The sequence below is a fragment of the Solea senegalensis genome, linkage group LG2 (genome assembly GCF_019176455.1).
Source record: "Solea senegalensis isolate Sse05_10M linkage group LG2, IFAPA_SoseM_1, whole genome shotgun sequence".
NCBI classification, from domain to species: domain Eukaryota; kingdom Metazoa; phylum Chordata; class Actinopteri; order Pleuronectiformes; family Soleidae; genus Solea; species Solea senegalensis.
The window spans coordinates 26,134,720-26,156,338 of record NC_058022.1 but is presented as its reverse complement, the minus strand read 5'-3'; the positions used below and the strand labels follow the sequence as shown (position 1 = coordinate 26,156,338).

Below are 21,619 nucleotides of genomic sequence, written 5' to 3'. Positions count from 1 at the left end.
TAAGCACTTTCTTCAGAGCCTTTCAACAACAAACAGATGGATTGGCGGAAAAAAAGTGACGGGTTATGAGAATAAGTGGTTACTTCTGAGGTGACGACATCCACCAAGAAACCCAAAGCACCCTGAACCTCTTATCTGATCGGAGAGTCTGCAGGAATACCTTTCAATTTCTTCTGGGGTAAGTTTTCATCTACCTTATGATAGTGTTCTTTCAAAGTCACATACAGGGATCGAAAAATGCTCTTTTAATAATCCACTGTGCTTTTTATAATGTTATTTGGCTACACTGTTATTAGCTAGCTCAGCAGTGTTGTTTTAAAATGCAAATGATATGCACATCGAAACTTCTGTTGTATTATAAGCTGAAGCGCAACCTTTCTCAAAGTGTGTCCACATAGTGACAAGCTTTTAAAACATTTAAAATGTCAGTGTTTTCATTTCAGTGTTTCTCAAACTGCCGGCAACATATATATCTGTTGTTTTCAATATCAAATCAACTAGTAGCCTATGTAAAATCACAAAAATCTTTATTTTTATTATATATTATAATATTGTGTATATATATTAATATAATATATATTATAATGTTTGTTTTGTGGCATTGTCTGACTTGAGTGGTTTGCAACGCCGCTGACTGCAACTGTTTTGGGGCTATTTTGTGTTAGGTGGTCCTAGAGTGTTTTTTATGGGTTAAGTGTTCCTTGGTCTGAACAAGTTTGAGAAACACTGCTGTAACGGGAGCATGTGAGCATCTGCTGGCCTTGAATAATGTGTAATTGCCACACCTAACAGCTTTAGAGTTGGAGGAAGAGAGAGAGAAAGAGAGTGAGAGAGAATAAATGACACGTTAAATTATTTCTGTCTGTAGTTGCTTTTAGAAAAGACAAAAGAGACATCATTTTAGCTCTTTGAGCCATATAAGTTTGTACACAAAAATGTCATATTTACTCATGTCACTGAGAGAAATATAAGTGCGTTTGATATGACATAAATACTGTAAATATGTCGATATTATGCTGGTACAGAGATGGATGGTACTATACTACTGGTTTTAGTTTACAAAACCCAATTTCAGCCACTGTAGTCACCAACCTGAGGCCTTTAATAACGGCCTTAACTGAACCTTGGACTGATTCTGGATTAAATATCCTAATCCAGCAGTTAATTAATCTGCTCTTGATATTGCAAACAAATATTTTCACTGCTGCTGCTCAGAAGTGACTTTATGATTCCGCACCCTCATAATCAATAGAACAACACACATGAGGTCTAATCCATCCAAGTGAACTTGCATGTGTATGATGGTTTGGCTTTACTGTCACACACAGTATTTATTTACTAGCCTATATTTCTTATAATACACACACACACACACACACACACACACACACATGCTGTTGACTTACACTGTAAAGCTTTAACACCTTTAGCAAAAGGTTTTTTTCTGAAATGATGACATCATCTGTATTTGAAAAAACCCCAAAACATCATGTGTTTGTTGGTATTGAACAGCAGATGGCAGACTTTGTTAAGAGAAGAGGTGACAGTTATGAGCTGAGGATTCAGCATGGACAGCCTCATATGACATAATTTTAAATATTATTTCAGAGTGACTCTACTTAAGCAATTATTAATATAACATTGGGTTTATTTACTATTTATATTAAGACAACCATAAGCACTTTGAGAGATTGTTGAACTTAGCAGGGCTCTACGAAACTGCAGGTAATGAGATTTAATTAAGATAAATACATAAATAGATACATAGATAGATAGATAGATAGAAATAGAATGGTTAGTAAGTCACATTCAATGATGACAAATGTAGGTTGTATAGCAATAGTTAAACTTATATATTGCCCATTTAAAGCATGTCAGTCATTCAGCTTTGCAGTTTCTAAGCAGAGGAACCTTTCGCAGCATGGTTTTCGGCGATTCTTCACTTCAAGCTTTTATTTTAGTACGTTGTTCCTCATAAACCACGGCTCAATGCTGCGGCCAGCTGTGATGGGTGTGAAACAGGAGAAGACGGTGAGTGCAGTGTCTTTGCAGGAGATTGCTGTGGCTAAGAAGCAGTCAGGAGAGCAGATGGTCTCTCCGTCTGTCTGGTCTGTTAAAAAGAACACCGCAGGCAAATCCCCAAGTCAAACAAGCCAACTACATGGCCCTGGATGATCTCAGAGCTTCCACTCCAGCTTTCCACTCGTAAGCCTCTCTTCTCTTCAATAAAGAGTTTAATCCACCCAAACGTACTAGTCTGTAATTAATAGAGTTATAAAAGAGATACTTAGAGTCTCACAAAATGGAGCATAATGGTTATTACTCAGTATACGAACATAGCCACATTAGCCTTTGCTTATTAAGATTAATACCATAATAAATACAAAATAAACCTTTAAATTAAACATCTTAGCTGGTACTGTACACTGGACTTTATGAATACAGTGCTTTTTGACAACAACTCAAAAAGTTTTTCACAATCACCCATTCACTCAGTGCAACTGCTGCAAATGTCTTGTATCATTTATACAGTTTGGCAGTGGAGGAGCTAAAAATCATAACAAACTGCCTGTAATGCCTGTAACGGAGTCATATGATGGTCAAATTTTGTGTCTTTTCAGTAGCATTTAATCATCAAGGTTCCATCAACCATAGGATGAACTGCCAATGCTGCAGCTAATAAAAAAACAGTAACTTTACTGTAACCATCACAATTCTAAAGTTGCGATAACTTTTTATTGTATTAATTATTTTGACATATTTTAAATAAAATAACACAAACTCTGTTTTGCCGTCCATTGTTTTACCCAACGGGCATGTGAAACTTTTATTTCAGTCCGTTTTATGTGGGAGGCCCTTTTATGTTTTGTGCTGCAGCTTCCTTATTTATGTATTTATGTGCTTTCTTCTATGAATTTATTTTTGTCATTTCATTTGTTTACATGCTCCATTTGTTTGCTCTGGAAGTTTGGTCTTTGATTTATTCACATTCTTTCAGAAATTTTAAAAAAGCACAAGTGGTGTTTCCAAAGTACAGGTTGAAATTCACTTTGCTTTCATTTAAAAATAAAATAAATGTGTATTGTTTTTTTTTACATATAGCAGGTATTTTAGTTCCAGCAGCTTTCAAAGTAGCCCAGACAAGAAAACAGAATCCTTCATCCAACACAAAGAGAATCTGTCTCCTCCAGGACTGCATCCAGATAAGGTGTTTGAATAACACACAGGAAGTCAATAAGTGGTGAAATACAAGGAGAGTAAAATTCTGCACACAGGAGACGGACGAGGGACACAATTAATATGTAACAGTGCTACTCGACGATCACCTCAAATCATAATTCAAACGGCAAAATAAAGAGATAAGGTTTCTGTGACGTGAAACTACTCATTTCTATCCATATAAAACATCTTCACCTTAAAAGACCCACTCGTGTGTGTGCAGCACAGTGATACCACTTTACATCCCTGTCCTCTGACTCCATCAGATGACCTGTCATAATGAAGGTGAAGTAAAGCCTCAGTAACTGGAGCAGTAGCTGTAATTTGATCTGGACTGACTGCTGTCTCTGTATGAGTGCCTAGAAAGTGAGCAGGAAGTATCACTCTGTGCGTGTGTGTGTGTGTGTGTGTATGGGAAGCACAGTGAGTGGGAAATTCCAGGAATCTGTCTGGAGGTACGTACATAACCACTCCACTACTCTTATTACATGACAGTAAGACTTGATTCAGCACTTTCCACTGGTAATGAGGTGCCACATGGATCTATTCTTGTTCCATTTATATTTTCTGGTAATGAGTCCACGTCCATTATTTATAGCGTGCTGTGTTACATAATATTACTTTTGCTCGTACTACATGCTTTATCTGCTGATTTATTTTATTTATTTATCTTTCTCTTTGCTTTTTTTCTCACTTAATGATGTGACCATCTGTCTGATTTATAGGTGTTTTTTTCAGTAAATTGTCAATAAGGACAAACAATCAGAGACCAGAAAAATACACACTACTGTATAACATTAAATTGTATAGTCAACTTAGAGCCTCCAATTACCCTCAGTCCATTAAACATGGCTTTGGCCTGTGACTTAATAACTACATGGCTTTGTTATAACTGCTGAAAACAATATTAAAATCATCCTTTTTCTCTGAATAGCAATTAACAACGTCAACAAACCAAAAACCACAAGTTACTGTATGTGCAGTAAGCTTGGAGAATACAGATACAGACAGATGTTCCAGCACAATATTCAATATTATCTCACAAAACCAGAGTGAATCTTTGGGTTAAGTACTTGTAAAGTGTGATTTGTGTGTGTGTGTGTGTGTGTGTGTGTGTCTACAGTCTGGCACTGTAGACAAAGTAATTTGTTATTCCCGTCCTCTTATCTTATCGCAGGGATCATAATTTCAGTCTGTCCTCTAAATAAAAGTAATCTGGAGTCCTTGGACAGGAATTTCAACATGGGAGCAAACACAGAGAGTCGGCCACATCTTTTATTCAGTAGGAGCAGGCAGTGTTTTACCCTGGTGGATTCTGAGCAGGAAGTCTCTCTGAAGCCCCACTAGGCCTGAAATATTGTCTTGTTGTATTAAAGGAACGCTGCTCCGGCGCTTGTGTTTCGGGACGTGACGCTTGCTGTTGCATTGAATTTATAGCCCTCCACACTGTGTAGACGGTGCGTGCGTTTGTGTGCATAGCTGTTTTTGCTATGCAACGAATCAAGATGCACATCATAGAAGATCTGTTACGCTCCATTACTCTTTGCAGAACATGCCCCTTAGTGGCCTTGTATTCTCTCAAAATTGACTTTTCTGCTGCTGAAACAAAGTCCCGCAAATGTGAAGGTGATAGAAATTCAAAATGGCGTAATGCGCTAGAAAGACCATTGTGTTTTTTTATGAGTAACTGCTGTAAATCGAGTGGCTTAAGAGGACACAGGATCCAGCAGAAAGTGACACAGGTATACCTGTGGCCCTCCCTGAATAATGTATCTGCCACTGGTATAAATGGAGTGATACTGTGTCCTCCAAAGTACTATCAGATGCATATATCATGACTATTCATTCATTAAGATTGGATTATCTGGATTGCCTCTCAATTTCTCCCTCCCACTTCACTGATGTATCTATTGTGGATGTGAATGAGTATTTCAGGCTTGTGTCTCCGCTGTCGTCGTCTCAACCTGATGCTGTAATTAAGCTGTCATACTTTTTCAGCTTCCTCTGTCCGCTGCATCTACTCTCTCCTCCATCATTTGACCCTTGCTTGTCTTTCCCGGCTCATATGCGTTATAATAGGGTGAACTTTGAATTTTGTCCCTAAATAACAAAACCCAAGTCCCCAAGACTAAAAATGTAGCACAATGAAGCAACAGTCACATTTTCACAAAGAGAAGGAGAAGTTAATGTGTTCATTTCCCTTTTCTTGCCAGGATGAAGTTCAGGAAAACACTCCCTAGGAAGTGCTGGTGTGGCTGGATATTCGTCATCATGGCTGCGTGTCAGGTGAATGGGGTTCATTGTTATGGTTCGCCCTTGATTTGATCAGGAATGAGCTTTCCTGTCCACACAGAACTGGTGTTAAACAGGATGTGTGAGGCAAAAAGCTGTTAATCTGTTTCCTGAAAACCCACAGAGGTTCACTTTTGACTGGTTCAAAAGTAAAGATTCATCTATTTGAGTTGTACTTCAGTTTTAGGGGTCCCACAATCCATATGTTACAAAAAAAACATACAAAACAAAGGACATTTATTGTAATGATAATAAAAACTTATAATCAATAGCATTTATCCAGCGCTTACAACTGATATCTCAATTCTTTGAGCACTTATTCAAATTTATATAGGCCACTGTGTGTATGAGTAATTACAGGACGGGGTTAGAGTGGAAAAAAAAAAAATCGTTTTCCCTGTGAACTTTTTTCTTTTCTCCTCCTCTTTCCTCCAGCCCTTCGTTGTGCCTGCACAGCCCAGAGAGCCTGACAGACAAAGAACTTTCAGCCAGACCTCCATTCCTCAGCCTTTCACAACTCCCTCTTATTCTCCGTCACCTTCTCACCTCTCGAGGTTCACGTCTTACAACAGACTTCCCCTCCAAGCACGGGCCTGAAGGGAAGAAGGGAGGGTGAGATACAGTTTCTGGACAACAATGGAAACTCAATCTGGAAATGGAGAGGAGGTGGCGAGCACAGTGTCGGCGACCTCGGGCTTCGTTTCCTGTCGTCCCTCTGGGCCACAGGTAGAGACATCAGACGATCCAGTGTTAAGAGAGGACCTGCAGGCTGCTAAGAGGATTGAAAGGTTTGACATCCCACTTGATAGTCTGAAGAGGATGTTTGAGAAGCCGGCTGCAGCAGACACCGTGAGTACTGCCACGGTGGATTTTTACTTTCCTATTTTGATGTCAACTGTACTTTCCTGTCCAGTGACTTTCCACTTTCCTCCAGGTACACAGCTGCCTCAGGCTTTGTACTCGGTGTCACATAGGATTGGCTTTTTGCAACTTGTGTTTCAAGGCATTTCAATTTATTTTTGCCATCCTCTGAGAAAACTTACCTGTGTTATTATTATTATTGTTATTATTATTATTATTATGATTCTTGTAACCAATCATTTTTGCACTGAAACAGGCAGCAGCACATTCAGCAGGGTTACAGACAGACTAAATATCTAATATCCATGACATTTATAGAGGCATGCGATATTCTAATCATAAAATATCCATCCTGAAGAAAAATTAAATATAGAATGCTAAAGCTTCAAAAGATACCCCGTGACATTTACAGCGTTCAGTGGTGAAACAATTCATTGTTCAAACATCTCATGTCGCTCCAAGTTATTCAAAGTTGGTTTAAAACATTGCATGGGAGAGCAGCGCTGTAAGATTCTTCAAGCAATTTAGTGCGGATATTTGACACATTTAATAAAAATAAGTCCTGCAAGCACAGGTCATAATATCCACCACTTAAAGGAGTAATGTGAGACATTTGGTTTGAAGGTAATAAACCTATAGCATTTCATTTTTAGATCAGTATTGTATATTTTTGCACAATGCAAAAGATTCAGGACAAAACAACCCTCCTCCCTCTCTCTCGCTCTCTCTCTCCCTCACTGTTGCTTTAGTATGATTCATTTGTTAAAAATGTGTGGTTTTCTGTCATTTCCTTGACTCTGGTGAAAAACACAGGAGGAGCCTGGCCTCCTCTCCTGCTGCTTTGCTTTTCCATCTCGTCTGGCTTCTCTGAGAGGAAAAATCTCAGTCTGCTGGAAGTAAAGTGGATAGTTATGAGAAAACCTCCTTCACCAAATCCCTGATGAGCTGATGAGTCAAAAGATGACCTACTTTTATTCCCCCGCAATATCATATCGATGCGTCACACCATTCTGAGGACAATGAGGTCAATGATGGTGTCTGGAAACATCTCTCTTTTCAAACCTATAAAAATATAACCCTGCAGAGGCCACTTGAGCCAATGCATTATGGGTCATGTAGTTATCAGCTGTTGCAGACACTCACCAGCTGCATGTGTGCAATGCCACTGGGCTGCTGAAATTTGATACCCTGTTATTTAAGGCCTATATTGGGTTTATGGCTAAGCAGGATTATAAAAATAACCCTGTAATTGGTATGTCAGCTGCTGCTGCCGCTGCTGGAAGCAGCACCAAACTTCTCTGTCTGGCCAAAGTAGAGAGTGACGCAGAACAAGTAGAATCAAATCACATCTGGTTCCTGAGATGAAAGCTTTTCACAGATTACTGCGCTTTAATGAGCCACATCACCAAAGCACGAGATAGCATCTTTGGAGGTTTTCTTGTGCACTCTCTCTAATATTACCCTTATTTTTGTCATCACACATGTTTGGGCTTCTGTGCTATCAGCCACTGCACTCTCTGAAGATAAGAGCCCTGCTTTGGCTTTATTGTGACTCCTTTACTTTCCACAGCGTCTCACTGACCATTAGCTTTCTGCAACTTTTCCATTACTGTCATTTTCTCACACATTTCACAGGCAGGGATCACTGAGGTGTGCGACTGCATGTTACAGACTGTGATAAAGGCATTAAAGCAGCTAAAGTAAATATTGTTATAGTCCCAATGGGTAAAAAGAGGACTGTGTGTCATGTGATAAACCCACAGAGAGTCATTTCCTGCCTCTGCCAGCTTTGTGAACAATACATTTTTCACTAACCGTGCAGCTGCAAACACCACACAGTAATAAAGTTAGCAAGTAAAAGGACTGTAGCGGAACATTTAAGATCCAAAGAGCCAGATTCTGCTCGCAGGGGGTTAGTGAAGTTAGAAACTTTGAATACTAGACTTACATTTTTATGAGGCCAGACACACAACTCCAAATGAATGCTAATGTTTCTTATTATCTGTTGGCTGTAAGCAGCTGTTTGCCAGTTGCTTTCAACTTCACACCGCTGATGATCACGCGACAACGAACATGAAATTTATGTATTTAAAAAGCTTAAAAAGCTGAAACATCTATTGGATATGTTTTTTTTTTTTCGTTTTTTTCCACATAAAAAGCATTCAGGAAGTTAAAAGAAAAAGGGACGCAGAGATGAACCATCCAAGATAGCTTCTTTTGAACAATTAATTAAAATTTTGATCTCTTCTTGAAGTATGAGCTCCTTATCTGGAAATGATTGCACAGGGATGGAAAGGGAATGGTTTATGCCAGTAAACTCCCCCCTATGTACTCTTTATCTATGTTGGTTCAAGGAATGGAATATTGTTTTGTGATAAATTTAACTGTCAAGAATGTGCATCTTATTATTTTTGTATGATTTATTTTTATGGTTATGATTATTTTACTCTTTCCTTTGCTCGCTACTTGTAGGTTTGTTTTATTTGTCTTAAAATGTCTATATTTGCACACTGCTTGTGCATTTCCAATGAAAAGTCAAGACAAAGGTTAACCAATAGATCAATTATCAGTTAATAAGTGATGCATCTATTAATTATTTCAGTGTTGTTTGTGAGCAGCATAAATAGTAAAGGACTCATTTGTACCCGGATGTAGTTTATGGCCAAAGGAAGAACTCATTATTCTAGTGGTGACATGGATCCGGATACAGGATTTATTTTAAAACAATTGTTAACCTTGGACAAGATGGGAAATTGCATGACACTGATGGAAACTGAGCAGCCTTGGTGGAAGTTGGAACGCTGTGCCTATTTTCTTTAGTTGTTGTTGTTGTTGTTGTTGTTATGCAGGCTTAAGTATTACATGAAAACCTATATATACTGTCAAAACGTCAGTTTTCTAATTTGACAATGTTGTTATTGTTGGGAAATGGTTCCAATAATGGTTATGATGAAGGACAAGTGTTATAATTCCTATAATTGCTACTGAGGGCTTTGAATGTGAATGTAAACATGTGGCAGTACAGGGTGGTTATCTTGTTTTTGTTACACTGGTTTAATCCCTCTTTAATATATCACGGCATCATCCAGATTTATGCCTCTTAACTATTGTTCCTCACTTTCACATTTCACATTTGTTGTCTCCTCTTTAATATACTAAATCCTCATTTTTCAATCCCTTTGGAAGAGAGACTCATTTATTCATAATCTTTTCCAAACGACAAACTGTACAGCTGGTCACAATGCCTGTCACAAGCTGCCAGTGCAACACATGCTCCGTCTTGGAATTGTATTGCGAGTGCTTACAGTCTGTTCTTTTCCTTTCGCTGTTGTCAGTGTTAATGGAGCATATGGGCAATGTTCCCAGATTCCCAGAGAGAAAAGGGGACTAAAGCTCTGCAGCCGACTGGTTATAAAACATGACCTTGTCTTCAACTCATCCGTGAGGCTGAGTTTAATATTTGACGATGCACCATATTTTTCTTTCTTTGCCCCATTTCATTTATTTAAACGCTGCAATTTCATTGGACGGCCAGTCATAACAATGAGTGATGGATTCCCAAATGACCGCTCAGCTGTGGCCAAAATCCACTGCAGGACAGGACAGTGCTGCATCTTCAGCTATTGCACATGTGTAGTGATGCAATGATTTATCCTGAGTGCAAAGAGCGTGTTTTTCCACTTGTGTAGCCGCAGGATTCTCCCGGGACACTGGCATCTGTCTGACCTTCTGGTCAAAAGCATAGACATGTGAGATACATTAGGACGGCCCTGTTCTGCAATGTCACATGTGACCATATGGAGAATTAAAAAGAAAAAAAAAAAGAAATCCCAGAAGCTCACATGCAAACACTGATAATTAATTTATGAGAAATATGCACAAAATCAGGCACTCTATCTAGAAAACTTTTCATGATTATGATTTGGCTCATTAAATGGACTGTGCATAAATTAGCGGTTACATAACTTTAATGTTTCTAACACTCATGACCTGCTTGGCTTGCCTGTCGCTCCTGTTGCAATGGCTGCTGCAGGGCAGTAGGTGGCAGTGTAGCATCTGTGGTGTCCACCAACGTGTGTGAGGAGGACGATAAAAACATGTGCTCTTCCTCAGTTTATCACAGTAGCCTGATGTTAATTGGTGGGTTAGGCTGTCGGATTATCGGGATTTGTGGAGCTGGAAAATGATCTGATTGTGACGCGTTTAGTTCAATTAAAGCAGAGAATATCAATATTTTCGTGAGCAAACTTACTTCGTTTTCACTCTCAAACTTCACTGGTCTGTTCTCTCATAAGCTTTATTTATTTACTCTTTTTATATTATTTGTTTTCTCTCCATTTATTCCTCCTGATTTATGTTCTGTCACTAGTACTATTAGTCTCCCTCATCTTGCTTCTGATGGTGTTCGGTCTTTGTTTCTTTTGTTTTATCTGCCATAAATACAGGCGGATTGATTGATAAAGTGATAAAGAATTTAAAAGCATTTCATTATAGGGGATAAAAGAACTTAGAGATAGTAAACAGGACAGTGTTTTTATGTGGTTGGCTCATGTGTTCTCTGGCCTCTGACCAAATGGGGTGCATAAATTCATAAAGTGGCACTATATCTCTGGAATATCCCAGTGCTTTATTTTCATAACTGTCACTGACTCCAAGTCACCCTCATGTTTTTTTAATGTACGCGGCTGAATTGCCTGCAAATGATCCTCATCACTTTCCTCCTGTGACAATATTTTCTCTATAAAGCTTTCATTATATGATCTCAACAAATGGCCTGTTTTCAAAAAAGGCTGCCTTCATTGAAAAAGACACTAAGTAGAGCGACGCGTACATATTCAATGCCTTCTGATCGTTCAGGCTGTCATTTCACAGTGTGCGTCTTTATCCTGGCAGACTGACAACGTTTACACGCTCAAAGAAGCAAGAGAAAGCTGAGTTAAAGCTACAGCATTTAGAATTTAGCATCATCTATTGGGGCATAAAGAAGTGGCCTTCTGTTATTGTTAACACTCGGCTCTTGATCTAACCACAGTAGACAAGGCTCATTCTGTGGTAATGAAAACCACATCATTATTATTATTGTTACTTTATATTCCATCACTTTCAAATGATTCATTTCACCAAGTCTTACTCCTTTTTGGCTCACTTTAGGATATTTTCCAAAAAGAACGATCAATCAATAGTCACCAGTGTTCCTAAATGCACTAAACTGAATGTTGAATAAACTAAAAGCCACAACGTGCGGTGTGAGAAAATGATCCAGAGTTGATGAAGACGGCAAGGTCCTCATCAAGTCCACTGAGCTTGTAAAAATTCCATTAACTTCCACTCGGCATCTCTTTTTCATCTCACTTCTACAGATTCAAATCTTTTAATGGAGCTGGCAGCAGAGCCGTGAGTGACGCATTGCTCCTCTGCTGCGTGATGATGACTTGTTGCTGCCTTGGCTCTGAGAATAGTTGCACTATTACGTGGTTTGTCTAACCCAGCTTGGAAATCCCCTGCTTCACTTGGCTCATTCAGACAAGTCATTTGTCCACCAGTTGTTTGTTTTGTTTAAGGATACTGCAAATTGGAACATATATTAGAATGTGCGCTGCAGTGCCGTCAGGGCTTTTTGGAAGCCTGTGCATATTTACTGTAATGTATGATAATCATTTATTTTCTGAGCTGGATAATGAATATCTCATATCTCCCAGCTATGCTCTCCCCATTCAGATTGTAGTGGGGCTCAGACTGTCTTTTCTCTAACACAGCTTGACACCCACAGCACTACAACAACATATGTGTTCAACAATTAGCCAAAGACCTTGAAGGCTCACTGTTTTAATAATTTATTGTATTTACAACACTGGAGTATAAAAGTTGGCACACAAAACAACACTGAAATAAAATCTAATATTTCATATTTGTAAAAAGGTTAACAAAAATGACCTCATTCAAGGAATTGCAATATTATTATTTATTATTACGAATATTTTCATAAATTGTTACTAAACATACTGACCATATTCTAAAAATACAACGATTAACAGAGGAACTAGGTAGGCCACCTTTGACCTACATATCATAATGACATAGTGACATTTTCAATAGTCATCATACTCATTTGTTCTGGGAATATTGAAAAGAAAATCAATGTATACCACTGAGGCTATAATGTCCCATTACCCATGATAATAACATCCTGATTCAATTATTTTTTTTCCACCATGTAAGTTTATTGTGTTATCAAACGAGCACCATGCTCCCTTATACAGACGAGATAATTTGGTTTGACATTGTTTTTGCAGGTATTTTGTCCCAAAGAAATGTATTGCTTTAATTAAAAGCTAAATAACAAATAGGATGTGTCTTGGAAAGACCCACGACACAGTATTTTGTACGAATAGGAAAATATCACAGTTTATATATAATGAATTTTGAAACTGTGGCTATTTTAGATACCAAAGTAATTATCCATTATTAATGTATTATTATATCCCTCATGCTGTACAGTATGTGTGTGATTTCACAGATTAGCTGCCTCACTGTATATTTAAATAATAAAAAAATCTTCTCCTGCTCAAACATTGAATCAAAACAAAGACAGATTTTTCCATATATTACTGATTTCATAAACATATCTTTTGAATCAGGCCCCTGCACGTCTACAGTAAAAATACATCATGTTGCAATGTTACAATTTCCAACGCAACATATTAAAATGAATAATTGAAATAACAGTTATTTAAGGCTTCATTACAAACTCCAAACTCTCTTTTTATTTGTCTGTCGTTATGACCTCTCACCCACACTTTGGGAATCACTGCTCTAAAGGGTATTGAATTAATTCAGTGTGATGATTGTGCATCATAAGCTAATTCTTTTCAGGAAACACCTTGGGGAAATATTAGGAAGTAATGGAGCTGTAAAATGTAACATTGCCCCCAGCGTTCACAACAATCCATCATGCAGTTGCTTGGATATTTTATTTAAAACCTCATGGAGATGCTGAAGTGAAAAGCAGGCGCTCATTAACATCATGCTGAACAATCCCACGGGAAACATAAATGTTTTAAACCAAAAGTCATTGAGATATTTTGGTGTTGTTGACCAACACGAAGGACCAGCAAAAGCCCATGGTCACAGTTGGTTTTATATAAACTCCAGTATTCTAAGTGACATGAAGTTTATCTACCTGCATGAGCTTGTATTACACACTGATTTAATTATAGACTTAAATCCCCAGAATATCTACGAGGCATGCAGCATGTCAGCCGATGTCAGAGCCATGATTCGGTGTATATTTGGAGAGGCTGAAAACAGAGTCGGAGCACAAGCCGAGTTGGAGTCGTCATGTATAAATAGTGGTGGCGGATGATGTTGGCATTGCTTACCGAACATTATAGCACGCAGCCTGATGAAAGAGAATGAAATGTGATTTACATTCATTGAGCACAAGGCTATAGGGTGAAAGAAAGGAGTGAATAGGGGCTGTGGCAGGAAGGCGAGGAAGGTGATCGAGATTCAGAGTGGATCTGCAGGGTCGAGGGTGGGGAAAAATCTATAAGTGAGAATCAAAATGAAGAACGGGTTCATATTCATGCAGGTGAAGCGGGTCAGAGTCTGATTAACAAGTTATATTCATGTTTCAGTAATGATAAGTGTCTTCAGGCTCCTGCACCATCACTCACACTGACAGTTCTCCACAGCCTGTGATTCTCAGCCCCAGTTAAGATCTAATAATCAGGAGAATAATGACCACAATACAGAATGAACAGCTCGACACTGAATGTACTGTACAGCAGTCGTTCTCAGAGACTGGGTTGGGTTCTGCAGGAGATTTTTTCCACCTATTTGGGTTAAGTTTATGCTCATGTTTTCAATAACATGCATCAAATCAAATCAATGTATGACACAGAAATGTCTGGGTAACCCTTTACAGAAATGTCCGTAAAAGAATATTGCGCGGAAAGTCTCAGGATATTGTGAATTGAGAGTTATATTCAATACGTTAATTTGAAAAATACAGTATACAGTAGACAAAATACATAACAATTAATATTTGGATATTCAAGTTGTTTTATGTTATGGCCTGTATCTTGTGACATTGAATGTTAAGACGGATTGTAACAAATGGAGGAATCCTCTGCTCACTGTCTCCCTTTTTTTGAGCACTTCAGGGAACTACGGTGGCCTTTGCGTGCCAGAAAGGTCGTTGTTTTAAAACTCTGACTGGGCTGTCCATTCAGACTGAAATGTGGCAGCCCCTGCAAAGCGAGGCCTTTGCCTAAAGTGCACATTCAACGCTTATTCTAAACATAAAAACGATATTATTTTTATTTTAAAGCAATTACTTTTGGAAAGTGTATTAAATTTCTGCCAATAAACCCTTCTAAATGTTACAGACTGGACCTTTACACTGTGCTTCATATACAACCCACCGGCCTAGATTAATCATCTGCTAATGTCCCTGTTAGTTTTCATCAGTGCATACACGCAGGGACTTTCTGTAGCCAAGCTTCGAGACTCAATCACTGGATGTCTGTCAAAGTTTAATTTTCCTGCTGCTCACTAGATTTAGGTCAGATTTGACATTTGCAAATTGACTCAAATGGCCAGACTGTCACTCTCCTCTGCTTCAGCAGCACACAGTTGAGAGTGTTTTTTTGAAAAAGGCACTTAACCCTAGAAATGGTGGAGGATTTACACAGAATCACAATGCCGTATTTTATTTTTACGCAAACTGGGGTGAATCTCTTCAATATTATTTGCCTTTAGAGAATCGGTGACTTTGAGGACAAGTTGGTGGCTAATAAGCTAATAGTGCTCCTTTCATTTTGAACGGTCCTACTTTATTGTTATCTTTGTTTTCCCAGCAGTATTCTCCTTGCTACACTGATTCTATTAGGGCTCCATCCTTTCTGCCAAAAATTATGCTCCGCTCCATCACTCACATGTATACTCTCATTGTCTTTGATTTAAACCGTCTATTTAATTAAGAATAGGAAATAATACCTTTCTGTCCTTCCTGCAGCAAAGCTGCCCCATGAGAAGCGTTAGTTAGTCTAAAAATAGCAGCAGGGTCAGTAATAACCTCCAACCACTGCGGCGGGGAAGCTGCTCAGTGGTCAGCAGCAGACAGCTACACTTGCACCGAGAAGATCCCTCGTGTAATGTGCGAGGATCAAAGTCGTGGAATATGTGAAGGTGAACTGTCAAGAACAGTCGGTCAGTTTGAGTCTGTCAGATTTGGCGCTCAGTTGCCAGTTTTTGGGAACATGGAGCCAAGAAAAAAGTATTTGGATGTCAAATGTCTGTGACTGAAGGCCTGGGAAATCAATTTTTTTGCAGAAACGCTGACATCTTGACAGAATTGACCTTTAAGAGGACGGAGGATAGATAGTCCATAATGGAGGAACTTGTTATGATTTAGTAGAAATGGAATTTAATGTCAACTGCTGCCGTAACAATAAAGATGCTTCCTGAAGCATCTTTATCATATGCAGTACATACCACACAGTCTGTTTTTTCTTCTTCTTTTTATTATAGACGTTAACGCTGTAAGCGAGATAAAATGAAGCAGAAACCACAGCAGTGTTCATTAGTCAGAAATGGAACGGTACATTTTGACAGGACAGCACCACAAATGCCACTGAGGGAAAACTCTGACTAACTGTTGCATCATTATATCTAAAAAGACGGCTCCACACAGTCTCTCTCGCTTGCTCAAGATGAGATAAAAACACACACAAAACAACATTTTATGTGTCCAAAAAATAGCCAGGGAGCTAAATGAAGTGTAAGCTCTGACCAGAGCAGCACTGATACCTGCCATGGGTGTGTTTGTCATGACAGAGCTCCAGTATCCAAATGACTTGTTTGTCTATCATCATAAATGTGAATCATGTAGCCTTTTGGCTTTGAATCTCTGTTCATTCTGAAGTTGTTTGTTTTCTCATTTGTTTGTCCACTTTCTCTGGCCGTCTTATTATTTTGCCGTTGACAAACTGTGGCGTGACTGTCTGGGTATTGGTCACCGTCGCCTCCTCGGCCTGATAGAAAACCTCACAGCATCCTTATCACCTCCTTGCACAGTTGTCTTCTGGACATCTCAGCCGTTTCTTTCTGTGGTTCATCAGGTTTTTTTTTTGATGATTTAGACAACACCATTCTACGGTACAGTGTACTCTGTCTACCATGCCCGCATGTCTTTTGTGCTCATGTTTGTCCATGACCGCTTGAAATACTAATGTCCCTTGACATGTTTTTCTTTAGTCATATTAAAGACGTCCAACGCAGAATGCACTACATGGGACAAAAGTTGTATTGGATTGGAGAGGCAAACACTCATGGTGCAATGCAAAGAGTAGACAGAGAGATGGAGGCTGTGGAAGTGAATGTAATGACCTTCAAATGAACAGTGCTCGTGGTTGCTAAGTACAGGTGACAAGAAGGTGAAAGAAGACAAACAAATAGCAGCTCTGGTCTGTTTGTTTTTTACCTTTTTGTCTATGTTCTAACCTCAAAAAGCTTTTCTGGTGTCATGTGACCGGCAAGTAAATGTATAAAATGTGACTTCTTTTCTAAAATAGTGTTTGCCGTTTGTCTCTGCAAATCATCCCTGTGATCTGGACACTGCTGGACGCTGCTTTGCATCCTTTATTAGTGGAAACAGATGGTAACACTGTCTATTCACTGTAGTGTACAGTGGACCTTGACAGTTCTTATCACTTGGTTAATGGACCAAAGAGCAAGACTTACCAAATCCAATTAACATTCACTCCCTGTAAATGGCTGAAAGTAAAAATATGCATTCATTAAAAAAAAAGAAAAAAAAAAAAGCAGCCATGTTGTTGCTTCATGCAGTCAAGTCACGTTTTTAATGACCAGAAAACAAGTCTGAAGTCTCAAGTTTGAGAGTTTAGTGACACGAGTGCTTTAATAATGTCTCTTAAAATGATCATTTGAGGCATTTATAGGCGGAAATGAGACATAACACAGAGTGAATGTTGAATGTTGTAAAATTACTCTGGAGCCATTGCTGTTGTGTTGTGGCTCACTGAACCAAACAACTGGATTTATACTAAAAGTTTATTGTGAGTACAATTTACTTACACACGTACATTTATGATCATGGACCCCAGGCTGAAAAATCCCATAATTCCCCTCCAAAGAAGCTTGTATTATAGCCAAACACAACTTGGAAATGATATAATCATACAAGTTATATGCAGCAAGATGCATTATCTTCATTTAGCAAATACACAAGTAACTATAAATAGAGCTTTTGTATATCAGTCCATTAAGGGAACCAAAGAAAATGATGTCAAGCTTTGATGTGTGATATTATTTTGACATTCATACATTTAACACACAGCATAGTTAATATGTTTTGTTTCATATCCAATTAGTTCAAAGTATAAATGTTGCTATGGATAAAACAACCATAATTACATGATTGGAGTGATTTTCTCTGGCTTGCCAAAGCTTCTGCAGAGGCACAAAAGACATTTTAGTTCTGGTGTTTCAGCCCATGACCAGTAGCTGTAATGTGTGAAATCAGTGAAGTGCCTCTTGAATGCCAGAGTCTTTAATTACCAAAAGGATTCCACAATTACACAGAATAATGGGGTTTTATTATGGTGGGTCACAATTACAGGGGGTGACGTTGTGATTACTTAAGCTTTTCAGCCTCAGTGAAATGAAGATTGCGAGTCTCAGATTAGTAAATGGTCAAAGTGGCTTAAACACTGTTTGGTCAGACGGATTTCAATCAGAATGTGGTTTCCTCTTGTTCAACGTTGTCTTATAAACCTTGTCCACTACAAGAACGTAGCAACTAAACATTTGAACTGCTCCGATTCTACATTCAGTGAATTAGGACTAGTAATTAGTGATAATGGAAAGTAGAAGAATAGAAGAGCAAGCAGAGGAGAAAAATACCCAAATATGATTTCTGTGTCTGTTGATCCATTCAGTTTATTTCCAATCAAATGTTTTTATTTCTCTGCATGTTTAGTTTTGCAACAATACCAATATGTATGAGTTATATTTAAACCTCATGATCCCAAAGAGTGACTCTTAGTTGTTCACATGCTGTAAGTTGCTATGTTTGTTGCTATGGTATCTTAGTTACAGTTTACTTCTGCATAGTATTTTGAAATCACTAAGTCCCAGTGATTGGTTTACTGTTGATGAACCGCATGGGCAACGTCTGAGAGCAGCCACTTATGCCAACCAACACCTGAGGCAGCATTCACAGTCAGATTCACTTGTTCCAAGAGCAATAAGAGGGTGCATGTGTGTGGCCCGACTAACCGCATGTGTGAATACTCTCAATCTGTGTCCACATGATTCACATATGGACATTTTCTGTGGTATCTACATTGAATTCAGTGAGGGCTCTCGCTGATAACATGGCTGTGGTCAGGGACAGAGGGGAAAATGGATATTAGCCACTTAACGTGATCATTTTTTGCAAGAGTTAAATAAAGTTTGTGAACCAAAATCAGTGATTTTACAACAGCACACTCTAGATATAAGCAGTGAGGTATAATTTGGGAAAAAAAGTAAGTAAAAGTGGTCAGAGAATAGTCCCAAAATAAGGTTGTAAGTGTGTTTAAGAAGTACATTTCGCTGAGGTAGACAACCTTTCTCCTCCAAAATGTCACATCCAGTATTGAACCCATGGACCTTATTGATTTCGACTGCTCCTCTAACTCCACAAACTCCTGCAAAAGCAACGTGAGCAATTTCCGACCTATTTGAGACCAAAGAAGCTCAATGCTATATTATATTCAAACTCACTTTAGTCATTTTGCTGACAACAATGATCACCGCTGTAGTCTCAGGACCCCTGGTGGGTTGTGGAGGTACTGTGAGTGGGCTAGAGGAGAACACAGAGAAATTTGACTTTTGTCACTAAGCTTTAGATATTTGTTTTTGGGAATTGTTCCGTTATGGATTTAGACGTTTTATAGAGTCAAAAATTAAAGCAAATTAAACAGAATCCTAATGCCAAAAAGAAGATTACGACTAGTTCGGAATGACGATACATTTTCAGACTCTGTGTCACGAGATAACAAAACTCAACAAACACCATCCAAGTTATGTTTTTGCACCTGACATTCTCTCACCCAAATGACACATTTCCATCCGTGGGTGGAGAAAAAAATAAAACCTTTACGAATCAATTCTTGACGAACTGACTTCTGAGACTGACATTTTGGAAACTGAGGGCGACACAGGGGAGGGGAGAGGGGGAGGACAGATAGAGAACATTTGAGGAGAGAGAGGCGGACAGATCTCTGTAGAGACCTGCCATGCACCACAGCATGCCATTAAAGTCCTACATGTATACGCTGCTTGTCAGAGGATGAAAATGTCAATAGCTGATACAAGACAATCAGCGTAAATTGCAAAAGTCCCGGATCACTCTATATGCCACGGTGATGTCGCCGTCTAACAGGCACCGATGTGAAGGTGGGGGATGTCAGTGCTTTCAGTTGCCATGGTTTCACCATCATCGTGGGTCCGACTGGCCTCTTTGTGGGCGTCTGTCACACATGAAGTGGTCCCAGATGGCCTGCACTGATTTCATTAGCTGAGCTACTTTTAAGAGGTGATTTTTTTTGTTCTCTCTCTGTGGGATTATCTCTCATGACAAGCCAATGCATTTAGACAGATTTCACCAACCACTGTCCCTTATTAACTCAGTCTGTAGCTCACACACACACTCACCCTCCTTCTTCCTCTGTGGCATCCTGCGCCAAAGACAACATATGGCAGGGACTCAAAGTGAGATAGCACTTGGTTTGCATGACACGTTGTGCTCAACCACTGCTGCTGTTCATCTGCTTATTGTATCTCATAAAAATTATTATACCGTCATACTCACTTTTAATCGGCGGAAATATGTGGTAAGATAAAAATGTGGTCGTTTAAAGGGCAGCGCCACTTAAATGGACCAAACTCACACACGCACCAGTGATGGAATATCTTCATACTTTAGATAAATACATCAACAGAAATGTTCAGTCTAGCGATGACACAGAGTGTCTCATGTCATATACCTCTGGTTGTGTTAGTGAGTTTTTAATACTCAATAATCTTTAAATGAATACACTATCCTGGTGTGCCAAGCTCTTGTCCTTGACGAGCTTTGTAAAGAGATGAATTGAGTTTTGGCTGCAGAATTACTTCACATTGTCAGTTTTTCTTTGCAGAATGATTGCTTGGGGCTACAAAACAACTTGTTTTTACCGGTAACGTGATTCATTTTGGATTTTCAACGTCTGCTGGTGTCATTACCAAGTTCTGCTGTTTCTCCGCTACATCCCATTGTGTTGGCTTTGTTCAAAACAACATGTTGTATTAGAACATGATGAAAATTTTTTTTGATTTTGATAATAATAGTAATAAAACGTTCTTTTTTTGTATAGTTTTCAAAATAAGGTCATATGTTTTATCAGGATTGTTTGAAAAAATATATGCAATTAAAATTCAAATGCTCGATAGATATGTAATGTGTGCACATTCTTTTTAACCCATCTCAAATGTGAGCAAAAATAATTAGAGCAAATCAATGTATTTAAATGGGAAACGATATCTTTACGTTCAGATGAAATGACACACGGAGACAAACAATGTGTCCAATTATTTCAATGATTACCATCAGTTTGACTATAATGGAAATAACTACATTGTCGCCGTAGTGCAGTCCAAATTGACTTGAACTAATGTAGCGATGACGCTCCAATTGAAGACACTGCTACTCCCTGGTCATTTAATAACCTCCAGAACACATTCAACCTTAATGACTGTGCGTCTCTGAGTGAGTTCAGACATGATCTCAACTACTGTATCTCCCTTTTTTTCAGTCCTGGGCTTTTATATCTGCTGTGATGCAACTGAAAAATAGAAAGTGAACTAGAAAATAGAAAATGTCATTTAAAATAGGTCAGGAATTATATTTATAATTCAACAATGTTAAGTGGAAACAAGCCCACCAGAAATCCAAAGGGAGTTTAATGTCTCAATCCCCTATAATGACTTTAATTCAGAGGCATTCACTTCCGTAATTTGCTTCACTGATATTTAACCACCACATACTCACACACACACACACACTTTTCACACACTGGCCTGTAGAACATCCTCACGCTCGTTCCCTTAATCATTCCCCAAGCAAAGTAACGCCCTGATGAAGACAAAATGCTGTGTTTAACGTCAGAAGTCAAACACGGAGCACTGGGGAGCTGTG

The 21,619-nt window shown here is 38.7% G+C and overlaps 1 protein-coding gene across 1 annotated transcript in view; it reads left to right on the top strand.

Annotated features, from left to right (window-relative positions):
* The first annotated feature begins 136 nt into the window (after positions 1-136).
* Positions 137-21,619, top strand: part of xirp2a (xin actin binding repeat containing 2a) — a 55,279-nt gene continuing 33,796 nt past the window's right edge. Inside the window, exons 1-3 of the mRNA XM_044019015.1 lie at positions 137-178; positions 5,433-5,505; positions 5,947-6,360. Of these exons, the coding sequence (XP_043874950.1) occupies positions 6,148-6,360 (213 nt within the window). The 5' untranslated portion in view covers positions 137-178; positions 5,433-5,505; positions 5,947-6,147. The remainder of the gene's footprint in view (positions 179-5,432; positions 5,506-5,946; positions 6,361-21,619) is intronic.